This window comes from Lemur catta, chromosome 15 (genome assembly GCF_020740605.2).
Source record: "Lemur catta isolate mLemCat1 chromosome 15, mLemCat1.pri, whole genome shotgun sequence".
Taxonomy (NCBI): Eukaryota; Metazoa; Chordata; class Mammalia; order Primates; family Lemuridae; genus Lemur; species Lemur catta.
The window spans coordinates 41,237,633-41,250,569 of record NC_059142.1 but is presented as its reverse complement, the minus strand read 5'-3'; the positions used below and the strand labels follow the sequence as shown (position 1 = coordinate 41,250,569).

Below are 12,937 nucleotides of genomic sequence, written 5' to 3'. Positions count from 1 at the left end.
CCTCCTCGAAGGCCTGTCTCGCCCCTCCTTCCCAGCATGATGGCTAAGGGCAGACCACAGCCGCAGCCACCCTCTGTCACAGAGCCGTGACTACAATATGGGATCACAGGGTGCCCACTGCACCTCACTCACTGTGATGCTGAGGCAAGATAATCTACATAAAACACTCAGCATGGTGCCTGGCACAGAGTAAGGCTCAATAAATAGAAGCTGCTATGTAATATAAATGCATATATTATATGTATGTGTGTGTGAGTATATAAAACCACTATTTTGTCACTCACTCCATTTTAATTTTTATTCTCTCATCTCTCCTCAAAAACGAACCAGAAGGAAGTAGGAGAGGGGGAAGGAGGTGTATGTGTGGGGAAATGCCATCAAGAGCTGTCAGGCTCTCCAGGTGCCACCTCGAGAAATCTCCGGGGTTGGAGTGTAGGTGCTGCAATAGGGAGTTTCTGTTTCCGGGGGGTGCCGCCATTACATCTTGAAGTATTGTGAGCAGAAGCAGAAAGGACTGGACCAGGCCTCACCCTGCTGTCCCTAGACTGGCCCAGCAGGCCTAAGAGCAGGGCGTTCATTCTCTGGGGTGGGGCCACTTCTAGGTGGAAGGTGGTGAAGGGCCTACAGGCCTCGGCGGGGCTTTCCAGGAGACCTGGCCTTTCCTGTCTGGGCCTCTCTAGACGCTCTGGCTGCTCAAGGTCACAGCAGAAGGTGGCTGGCCTGCTTGACGGTCCTGCAAAGAGCCCCAAGCATTCTGGCCTCTCACCCCTTTCCCCGCACTCTGGTCATGATGTGTACAGCCTCCCCTCACCAAGTCTCCCGTCTGTGTCCCATCCCAGCAACCTTGACAGCTCCCACTTCATGCTGATTCTTGGCTTACACTCGCAGTTGTGTCTTGTGAATATCTTATCTAGCGGTCACCCTGCCCTCTCTCCTCCACAGGGATCCCTGTGCCCAGCCACCCACCTGCAGTGCCACCACCTGCCCCTGTGCCCACGGCAACCCGGGCCCTTACACTCGGCCTGGGCGATGATGGAGATGGCGGCCGGCCCTCCCTCGGAGCCTTCCTTGGCTGTGCCCTTGGTGATCACGTCGTTCAGGATTTCCCACTTCCCGCAGAACACGGGGCTCTTTTCCACAGCCTCACGCTTGTAGACGGAGCTCTGTTTCTTGCCCATCGGCTGTGTCTTCTCCTTGGCTTTGGTGAGCTCCTTCTGCTGCCCGACTGCCGAGCCCGGGGCGCCTGGGCAGGCCATTTCCATCACTGCCATCTCCCAGGCTCACGCTTACCCTAATAGAGAGCAACAGGGAGCAGGTCACTGATGATCCCAGAGCCCAGGGGGCATAGGCCAGGCTGGGGTTGGAGGAGAAAGGCAGGGCAAAGGGCCTCTGCCTCTTTATGCCACATGTGTTTATCCTCCCAGCATCCCCAGTGGGGACAGAGTCAAGCTCTCAACATCTGCACATGTTCCATGTGGTACAGGCCCCCGACCCCATCAGCACCCCAATGTAAAAACTACTCTACTGTGCCCAACAAGGAGGATACCAGCCCACTCCCCCTAGGACAGTGGTGGCACAAATATTTGGGTTGGTTCTTTCTTGCCTTTATGATGGCTGAATCTTTCTGTGTTGTTTGTTTTATGGCAAACTGCTTCACTAGGACAGGGTGGTGAATCCCATCCTCCAAAACCATCACCTCACTGACCCCACACATGCCTTGCCTTTTTAGAGGACACGTCCACCTAAGCTGTCCACAGTGGCTCTTCTCCAAGTGGAAAGAATTAAGGTTTTATTCTGTTTCCTAGCAGGAGGCAGATGTGTGTGTGCACATCTATCTTGTGAAGTCTAAAACTCAGCATGCAAATGGTGCTCAGCACTTGGCTCCTCTCCCAAGATGCATCTGTGTGGCTCTCCAGAAGGAACTGACATGCTTCCTCCTCTAATGTCCAAACTCATTGGCTGGAAACTTCTAGGCGCCATTTTTCTTTCAGGCAACATGAGTAGTGGAATTGACACTGGGGGCCCTAACACCAACCTATACCTCTAGAAATACGAGGACAAAGCACAAGACCTCACCTCTCTCTGGGTCCTGTCCTGCCCAGCCCTGCACGTTACCAAGGAAGCTGCAGGGGCGAGCAGCCCCGAGCTGCCAACAATCTGTACAAACAGCCTGCAGATTAGAACTGTTGTAAAAGAGAACAGCACCAATTTGAGATTGTTACCATTTGGAAACCTTTTTAAAGACAAGGACTTTTTAAAGGGCACGGCCCCTACAAAGCCTGAGGAGTTACCAAAGGCATGACAGGTTTTTGAATACATAATCGCTCCCTGGTGGTAGGTTGGTCTTGAAGCTGTTACTAACAGAGGTTGTCCTCCCTGCTATAACTCCACGAAACCTGGCTCACTCCTCTTTTTGCTCCTGGGGCAGAAGGGCAGACCACACGAAGCCAAACCTCTAATGCCTCTGGCCTTTTGCACCATCGGGCCTGAAGATTAAATGAGATAGTGGGAAGTGGAGAAATACCAGGTCAAAGCCTTCTTCCTATTGAATCTGCCTCACTCATCTTTTTCCACCAAGATGGCTATGAAAGGCTGAGTCAGCTTGACTGGGGTGGGGGTTGTTGGTCGCATCTCTGCGACCTGGCTTTGAACTCAGAGCAGCTCCAGCTTCCTGCGTGGAGGCCTGGATTTGGTTCTGAAGGCCAGATGCTGAGGAGGCTGAACGGGCAATCTCACTGCTACCTGAGGGTCTGAAGAAGTCTAAGGGTTGTTCTGATGTCCCCTTAGGCAAACAGCCTCCAAGGCAGGCTATTTTTCCTACAAAAAATAGACTTTCAACCCACCACATACCTCCCCAACCCACGCCACTCCAAATAACTCATCTAAGGCCTTGAGTCAATCCTACCTTTCTCACCCTCTTTATCAGGGTTACTGAGATCTTAAGAAACCAAAAACCTCCTAACCTAACAGCAGTCGAGCTGTGTTTGCAGGGGTCTTGACCTGGCTTTAACCTCCTCATTTTTATTTGAAGAACCTGAGGACCAATTAAGTGGTGATTTGCCCCAAATCACCAGCCCCTGGCTGGCACAGCAGACTCGGACCCCAGACCCCAGGCTCTCTGGGCTGCTCCCGGGTCACAGGCAAACACAGGAGGCAGCACTCACGGTCCTCCCTGTTAGAGGCTCCTGAGGGCAGAGGTGGCCTTGCACGCGGTGCCTCCTCCTGCATATAGCATGGCGGGGCACAGATGAGACAACTGATGAGGCTGAAATGAGGGACTCAAAGGACAAAGAGTGCTTTTCCATGACCTCTAGAGACAGGATGATCTTGAGCACCGAGGATGAAGAGAGTTCCACCTGGTGAGTGAGAACAATGAGGCCGAGTAGAGTGGGGGTTGCTCCCAGGGCACCCCGCTGCTCAGAGACCTAGCTGTGCTCAGGCCCAGACAGCCTGTGTCTGTCTGGCATGGCCCAGCTGAGTGTTCTGGATAGCTCATCCCGAGCCAGAGCTCCTCCAGAGAGGCGTGGGGCACCCCTCAGCCCCGGGAGCCATCTTTTCCTTTTAGTGGCCAGCTGGCCAGGGCCCCAATCCTCCCTCCACGAGTGCACCAGACTCCCTCTCCCCGGGGGAGAAGTTGGGGCTAAGGCTGAGGCAGCCATGCTCAGAGCCTCCTTTACAGGCCCCTGGTGTGACTCATCCTACGGCCTGGCAGGCAGACAGTAACAAGGAGGCTCTTGAGAAGCTGACCCAGCAGATGGCAGTTGAACTTGTGAAGGGCAAAGGGAAAACAGGCTGATCCTCACCTCCCAGGGGCACAAATCACGGCCTGGGAGCTGTAAAGCTTCTCCTGTGGCTGGCTTTCCTGTGCCACATGACCATGACTCAGACCTTCACGGACAGCCTCCAAGTTTAAGAGGCTATTCTTGGGACACTTTGGCCCGACAGCAGCTCCCTACACATACACGCACGCTTGTCCCTCCCTCCCTCCCTGCTTCTACCTGGGTTCTGGTCTACAGAAATCAGGGTTCTGTATTCAGCCTGGGACTGCTGGCGGGTGGCCTTCCCAGCCCTGGGCTTTGGCCTCTGGCTTGTCACCCCAGCTCACAGCTCTGCAGCTTCACCCCTTCTCTCTCCTGCGGCGAGTGGGGAGTGAGGACTAAATGCCTCTGTCTTTGAAGGCAAGTCAAAATCCTGATCCATTTCTCAGCCCAGACACTCTCCCCAGCTCCATTTGGGCCCCAAATGCACTCAGCCCTCTGCTCTCTGTAGCAGCTGAGGATGTGAGCAGTGGCAACAGCCAAACCACTCGGCTCACCCACAAACCCAAGCAAACAAAAGAGGAAAGGAAAGGAGTAGAATTCACTCAGTATTCTTCTAGGCCTGACGTATATACACTGCCTGTTCTCCCTTCTGTGATGTGTCCATGGCTCCTGGAGAAGTCTGGGGGTAGCAATGACCTAGATGGTACCAGATCGACCTGTGGGCGTATCTGTATGAGGAGTTCCTAATCTGGGGTCAAGGATGGCTTCAGAGAAGTCTGTGAGCACCACAAACTATATGCAATTTGCATTTTCCCAGGGAAGACTTGGTCTATAGCTTCTCCCACATTCTCCAGGGGTCTTCCATTCCCCAAAAGGGTGCTCCAGTCTCCTTAGAAGATCAGACTGGGGCTAAATGCCTGATTCTGGCTCTACTCTTTCACTCCAAGGAGAGCTCTCTAATGTAGTAGTTTCCAAACTGACTGAAAGTTAGAATAACCAGATGAGTTCTTAAAACATACTCCTCCTAGACCTACTGAATCAGAGTCACTGGGCATGAGGCCCAGAATCTGTTCGTCATACAAGTTCTCTGGACGATTCTGATGCCAAGGGGCCAGGATGTCACTTGACCCCTGCTCTTTACTCTAAGGCTACACTGTTCAAAATGGTAGCCACTAACAACATGTGGCTATTTATATTTAATTAAAATGAAATAAAATTTAAAAATCACTTCCTCTGTTCTACTAGCTACCATATTGGACAATACAGATAAAGAACATTTCCATCACTGCAGAAAGTTCTATTGGAAAGTGCTGGTCTGAGGCTATGACAACAATGTTTTCTCTGACAGCAAAATTTCTGTTCCTAGGATTCTGGGACAGGAATGGGGCTTACGCTAAATGAACTTTGATTCATTGGAAGGTGAAAAGTAATGTTTTAAATGTTGATCTTTAAGATGATAACCTTTCTCAAATGTATCATATTTCAGTTCCCTGTTTTGGTAAGCCTAGTACAGTAAAAATGCCAGATTAGGAACCAGAAGTTATGGGTTCTAGCCTTGGCAAGTTTTTTTTTTTTAAAAAAAAGAGCACTGGGGCCATTTTTGTCAAATGAAATCATACCTCGACTTCCAACGTCTGAAAGAGACAGAAGCATGCAACTGGCGTGTAAGTCACATCAGAACAGCTGCTCTGGCTAAAGGAGGTGGGCAAGAGTGCCACAGGCTCAGCTTCCCTTCATCCACTGAGGACATCTGCAGAATCCTAGGTCTCCAAAAAGAGAGTTTGGAAACCAGTGGCCTAGGAAATCTTTTGAGGTTTCCTCTAGTTCTGAGAACTTAGCCCATTTGTCAGGATTATTTGGGGGCTGGATGACTCCAATTCAGAACAGTAACTGTCAATATTTACTGAGCATCTACCATTTTAAATCTCATTTTCAGATGTGAAGATATAGCCTGGAGAAGTTCAGTAGGATGCCAAAAATGTTACATGGTTACAGGTTGCAAAGATGGAGGCTTCTGCCTCCTGAGCCTGCATCTAAGCCTTGAGCAGGCCACTTTGCTTCTCTGAGATTCTTCTCTTAGCTTCTTCAGGTTGTTTCAGGACTGAATGAGGAAGGGTACGTGAAATGCCAGTCAGTGTGCCTGGCCAACAGAAGATGGTAACTGAATGTCCACTCCTCTGCCCGTCACCGAGCTACTAAAAGCCATCACTGAGATGATGGGACTTCTCTGTTTCAGTAGGCATTTGGTGCCTTACCTAAGTCATTCAACACTTGGAGCCTTGGTTCTCTGTAATATGAAAGGGAAATAGAAATCTGTCTTACAGCGCCATCTTGAAAATGTCCACTGAGAGGCCAGAGCAAATCTCTCTCACGACTATTTCATCTGGAAGTACAAACTCGTCCTCCTCTGAATGCCCAGAGGGGATAAATAGCAGAAGTAGAATGACTCAACTTCCTTAGTAAGATATTGGTTACAAACCAATCTTCTCCTGACTTCCTCTTTTAAGCCCTCAGCTCGCCTGGCCATCAGGCCACAATGGGCAAGCCTCTGCCTATCAAAACTGCGGGGCTGTGCAGAAGGGAACCAACAGCAAGTGCCAGGCAGAGAAAGCTGGCCTGGCAAAACAGCCATCTGGCTAGGCAGCCCCAGAGGTCCCCATACACACTCAGCCGTGGTTCCGCTTTCTGCCCTGCCTGCTCTCCCCAGGCCCCTGCTCCCAGCCTCTGTGCCAGACCGAAGCCTTCACTTGCCTGAGCCAGGCAGCACTGAGCAACCTCTGATCCTCTTCCTCTGCTCACCTTGTTCCTCCCACAGGGAATGCCTTCTTGCCTTCCTCCTTTATTAATGTCTGTCCAGATCTCAACTATCCTTTAAGACCTATCTCCCCAGGGAAGCCTTTTACAGTAGGCTTCTGCAGGCACTCAACAAGTGTTCAACGAGTGTCTCCTGAGTGCCATGGAATGTGATAACCACTGCCATTCATAAGTTTCTTCTGTGTGCTGGGCACTGCGCTAGGTGCTTTCTCTGCAGCCTTGCAAGGTTGGTAATATTATCTCCATTTCACAGATGAAAAAACTAAGGCTCAGAGAGGTACGTTACTCGAAGGAACAAATGAGGCTCAATTTATACAACTAGAGCATCTAACATGGGGTTAGGGCTCAAGCCAGGACACTTCTGGCCCATTCCCCTGGGACCCAAGGACCACCAGTTCCTTTCCAGAATAAAAGCTTGTTGGCAGAGGTAACTGGAACATCCAGGAACTGAGTAATATTACTATCCACGTGGATATTACCACCCCTATTTTACTTTAGGATTTTCCCATCTGTTGGTAATAATTTCTTAGCTGTGTAGGCAGGAAGCATAAGAACTAAAAATGATGGTTCTCATCGTTAAGGGTTGAATAAACAATAAATTTGTCAGACTTCTCGTTGAGTTACACCAGTGCATGCTTCTGGGTGTTATGATTTTTAACTTGATTAGTTTAATAGATCATTTCATTTTCTTAAAACAATCAAATCCACACATAAAACACACACATACAAACAAGACTTCTAGGGAGGATGGTGCTACCTTCATTGAAAGAACCACTGAAAGATGTGCTTTGGAAGGAAGAAAAGTAAATCATAGAAAAGAAGTGGCATGCAAGTTGGTAGGCATAGGAACAGATACAATGCGTCAGTCAATTTAATTAACAATTGAACATAAACATTAGTTTAAAGTATTTTAAAACATTAAAATCTAGACAACAATAATAAGGAAGAAGAATAGAGTGTGTTGTTCAACGGGTAAAGAGTAACAAAATCCTTGTCTTTTAGTGGAATTTACATTTGAAAATGTTTAAATTTTATTAGAAAAAAATTACAGTTAAGTATGTATAATAAAATTTAAGAGCAATTACTATAAGAATAGAAATACAATTCAGAGCTTTCCACACCAGAAGGGTAAAGAAGAAAAAATAGAAAACTTTGTCATTGTGACAGAAAGCAAAGAAAGGGGGGAAAAGAAGCAAAAAGGACAATAAATATAAAATGAAAACACAAGTTAAGGTGGCAGAAATTAGTCAAAATATTAATATATCATTAAGCACAATACACATGAATAAGTTAAAAAACAGATGATCAGATAGGATTTAAAAAGATCCAGCTAGACAGATCTTTTTAAAAAGAAACAAAACAAAATTATACAGGGAAGTTGGAAATAAAGGGATAGAAAGATATGCCAGGCCAACACTAAACAAAAACAGGCAATATTCGTATCTGACAAAATACTTAAGACAAAAAGATACGATCACTTATAGGCACCCAGTAAAGAGCCTCAAATCCAATGACTGGAGGCAGCTTGAGGTTTTATGTTGAGTAAGGTCCTGGCTTCAAAGCGTCCCGTGCAACTGCAGAGCACTGCAGGGGTTTACACGCAGCAGTCCTTGGGCACGTGCTGGGCGCTGTGCTGCGCACTGGGAGTACACGGAGGAAGACTCTACAGTCCCCGAGGAGTTTACAGTCTACTGGGGGAAACAGACAAGTAGTTAGAGGAGCGCAAGGACAGAGAGACACACAGCAGATGCAATGGGAACACACAGAGAGACGCTGGCCTGGGAGGTGTCAGGAAAGGCTTCCTAAAGGAGGCTGAGTCTCAAGGGGTGAGCAAGAATTGCCCGAGAAAAAGGAGAGGGTATTCCAAGTAGAGGGGATGGCACAAGGCAAGGCACAGAGGTGAGTCTATGTAGAATCACAAATAGTTCAAAGTTGCTGGGGGGAAAGCTTAAGTCAGGTAGCCGCAGATGAGGCTGGAGATGGAGTTCAGCTCATAGAAACACACTTGGTCCTCACACCTGCCCCAGAATTTAAATTTTCAGAAAAGCGACAGGGGTATAATTCTGCACTCTTCCCAGACTCGGGGGCGGAGCTCCAGATGCAGGTACCTACAGGGTAGGGGCAGAGGGTGGCTGCTGGGCCTTAAATGAAAACCCCGCCATTGGTACAGAAGCCCTGCCCTGGCCTGGGCCACAGACAATACCACAAGTTACAGGCCTCTGGAAGGCTTGCTTAACTCTTTCCCTTGGGCAGAGAGACAGACTGGGCACGTGATCATTGGGACCTAGGAACAGATGTTGAGGAAGGAGGAAGGGGCATTACTGGGGCCTGCACGCGGGCGCTGGGAGTGACACTCAGCTGGAGGAATCCCAAAACCTGCCTCACCGGCGAGCTTGAAGCCTGCTTCCCAGGAGAGCAATTTCTGCGTAACATCTTCCATTAAGGAGGATATGAAATGTGAAGGTACATTAATCATTCAAATCTTACAGATCAATTATAAAAAAGAAACCTGATATGCCCACAAAAACTCAGTTTCGCTGCCAATTCCACAGTTCAACCTGCATGGTAAATAAAATTTATGGGATAAAATTTATGACTGTCCTCCAATTCCCACCACACGCCCGACAACGCTGGCTACCCCAGGCCTGCAGAAACACAAAGTCCCTTCAGGTGTTTAAGGCAATGATCTCACATATAGCCTATTAGCGTAGGCACCCACTTCCAGTTTCTCCCTGTTCTCTGCCCACCCCATGCTGGTGCCAAGCTAATTCTGAAACATTGTGTCCTTAAGACAACCGCAAGCTCAAAGATATCTGTTGGCTCTGCACTGCTTATGGGCCCAGTCCCAACTCTGCAGTCCATAATCTATCTGACCACCGTTTCCCCAAACACAGGGTTTGGCTCTGGCCAGTCTGATCTCTCCACAACCCCCTCGCTACTCTGCTCTATAGGTCTCCATGTGTGCCACATTGCTGTGTGGGCACCCTGCACATCCTGCTTGTCCTTCAGAGCGAGGCTCAGCCCCCACCTTCAGGAAGCCCCTCCCAGCAGCTCCATTGCGCTGATGAGGGCCTCCTTTTCTGACCACTCACAGCACCCGATCTCTTTTCTCATCCTCACCCTGGCCCTTAATCACACCGTCACTCCCCTTTACTCATCCAGTGAAATAATGTAGGGAACTCTGGAGATGATAAAGCATCAAACCGAGAGAAGACAGGAAGATAGCCACTTTTTGTGCATACAACTCACAGAATTGAAATCTATGTATGGAGCAAACAGATGCATAATCAAAGATATTTAGAGTATTTTTTTTTTTTTTTTTTAGGGACAGGGTATTGCTCTGTCATCCAGGCTAGAGTGCAGTGGCATGATCTTAACTTGCTGTAACCTTGAACTCCTGAGCTTAAGCGATCCTCCTGCCTCAGCCTCCTGAGTAGCTGGGACTATAGGCAAGTACCACCACACCTGGCTAATTTTTTTTAACTATTTTTAGTAGAGATGGGGTCTTGCTCTTGCTCAGGCTGGTCTCGAACTCCTGAGCTCAAGCAATCCTCCTGCCTCAGCCTCCCAGAGTGCTAGGATTACAGGCGTGAGCCACTGTGCCCGACCCGGATACAATGTTAATAGAAAAAGCGCACGATTGTATCTAAAGTATGATCCCACATATATGTATCTATTAACATTTATAAAAACGCAGACGTCAAGCATAGACATGTACCAATGGTTCTTTCTTGGTGGTGAACTTATGAATGTGGGCTTGTTAATATTTTTACACCTTTCTAATTTTTTCCACATTTTTTCACTAAGTAGGCATGTCCTTAGTTTTCATTTTTTAATGATGTTTCTAAGTGGTTAAAAAAACTACAGAAAGGATATACAATGAAAAGCCTAAGTCCCACGCACCCCTCCTCCATTTCTCTGAGGGGATGCCTGCTACCAGTTTCTTGTATATCCCTCCACAGATGTTCTCCGTGGAGTATTACTTTTTTTTTTTTGAGACAGTCTCATTCTGTCACCCTGGGTAGAGTGCAGTGATGTCACTGCAGCTCACTGCAACCCCCAGCTCCTGGGCTCAAGTGATCCTCCTGCCTCAGCCTCCTGAGCAGCTGGGACTACAGGCACGCGTCACAATGCCTGGCTAATTTTTCTATTTTTAGTAGAGACGGGGTCTCGCTCTTGCTCAGGCTGTCTCTAACCCCTGAGCACAAGCGATCCTCCCACCTTGGCCTCCCAGAGTGTTAGGATTATAGGTGTGAGCCACCATGCCCGGCCTCTGTGGAGTATTACTTTTATACTAAAAACAGGCTATAGGCTGGGCGCGGTGGCTCACACCTGTAATCCTAGCACTCTGGGAGGCCGAGGCGGGTGGATCGCTCGAGGTCAGGAGTTTGAGACCAGCCTGAGCAAGAGTGAGACCCCGTCTCTACTAAAAATAGAAAGAAATTATCTGGCCAACTAAAATATATATAGAAAAAATTAACCGGGCATGGTGGCGCATGTCTGTGGTCCCAACTACTCAGGAGGCTGAGGCAGGAGGATCGCTTAAGCCCAGGAGTGTGAGGTTGCTGTGAGCTAGGCTGACGCCACGGCACTCACTCTAGCCCGGGCAACAGAGTGAGACTCTGTCTCAAAACAAAAAATAAAATAAAAAATAAAAAATAAAAACAGGCTATAACTAAAAAAGGATCTCTTGGTATGGGATGAGAATTTAAGAGGCATTTGGTCCACATTTGAGAATGGGGCTTAATAAATACGTGATGAACTACTTCCCCCCACCCTGGAAACCTTGCCAGGACCTCTGCGGCTGAGTTCTGACAGCTGGGCCACTAAAACAGAAGGCTGGAGATGGGCAAGCTCGCCCCTGCTGGTTTTGGTTTCCATTTTACTCCCTTTCTTGTTCTCCCCTGGGGACTGTGAGTTTATCAGTTGTGACTCAAGGGAGAAGGAAGGTGCTCAGAGAGGGCTCGATGAGCCGTCCTCAACTTCACTGCCTATGACTTCCTGCTTTTGGTTATAATCAACCAATGACAAATACATGTGGTGGTTGTGCTGGAGGTAAGGGATGCTCGTGGGCATGAGTGGCCCCATAAAGAGTGAAAAATAGCAGAACTGGACCAGAGAGAAAGGCACCAGCCCTTCTCCGCTGCTTTCATGAGGGGGTGGCATTGGAGGGCTGGCCCCAGTCTGGGAAACCCAAGGGAGGCAAGTTTTCCTGGTTAACCTTTCCTATCTCCCTTATATATAATCTCTGACCCTGTTTTTAAAACTTTTTTTTAAGTACAAGAGTAATACCTGTTCATTGTAAAAATGTAAACAATTCAAAAGTGTACAGAGGAAAAAAAAAAACCAAACCAAACCAAAAAAACAAACCCACAACAACAATCTCTGCACCATCCCCTCTTCCCTTCAATGTAAGAAACACTTAAGTTTCATGTAAATTCTTCTAGCTCCATTACTATACACATAGAAATATATAGTTCAGGACTATTTTTAAAATAAACATGGGATTATGCATATATAATATTATACAAGTTGTATCTTTCACTTAACAATATATTATGGATACTATTCCATTTCAGCATATGTAGATCTACGTCATTCGTTTTAATGGTTCCATAAGATCATGGTGCAGATGTACCATCATTTCTCTACCTATTCTTCCACAGATAGACAGACTTTGTTTCTAATTTTCCCCTTATACATAATACTATAAAAAAACCTCACCCTTATTCATATCTTTGTACATCTGTACAAGTAATTCTAGGTGGTAAATTCCTGGGATTGGAATTTCTGGGTGACCCTTTTATTAGTGGGCCATCTTTGTTGTCCAGTTTCTATGTGTCAGGGAAGTAGGCAGCATCAGACAGGTAGTTCCCAAACATTACATTAGTTATTTGCTGGATAGATGCTATCCTTGCCTGCAAGGTGCTTACAATCTAGTTGAGAAGAAAATGGATGGATGGCTAAAATAAATGATAAAGGAATCACAAAGTCAGCAGGACCCCTGAAAGTAATATTTTCCAACATACCCCTTACTAATCACGAGGGATGGCTACCTAGCTACATAAAGGATGGCCGTGGAGTCAAAAGATCTGAGTTCGAATCTTAGTCTCTCAACACTCTGGTGTGTGACAATGGGCAGGTCACTTAATCTGAGACTTAGGAGTCCCATCTGTAAAATAGGGATCCTCAAACCTATGTAACAGGATTTACAGGACCATTAAATGTAAGAAACAATGTTTAAATTATACAATACAGTGCCTGGCATGCCGTGGGCACTCTGTAAACATTAGTGGAACCTCCAGTGAGATGGAAGCTGTTATGAGTGATCTTTGCTGTGACTGGAAGTGCGGGTTGTTTGC

At 47.5% G+C, this 12,937-nt stretch overlaps 1 protein-coding gene across 3 annotated transcripts in view; it reads right to left on the bottom strand.

The window, feature by feature from the left end:
* Positions 1-12,937, bottom strand: part of MAP3K14 (mitogen-activated protein kinase kinase kinase 14) — a 40,858-nt gene that overhangs the window by 17,151 nt on the left and 10,770 nt on the right. For 2 of the 3 annotated variants that reach the window (XM_045526766.1, XM_045526767.1), the window contains exon 1: positions 1,016-1,031. Coding sequence is in view for 1 of the 3 variants with exons in the window: in XM_045526765.1 (XP_045382721.1) it covers positions 1,016-1,271 (256 nt within the window). In the remaining 2 variants the exon portion in view is untranslated. Of the gene's footprint in view, positions 1-1,015; positions 1,292-12,937 lie in introns of those variants that run through there. The other variant, XM_045526765.1, reaches the window with a different exon arrangement.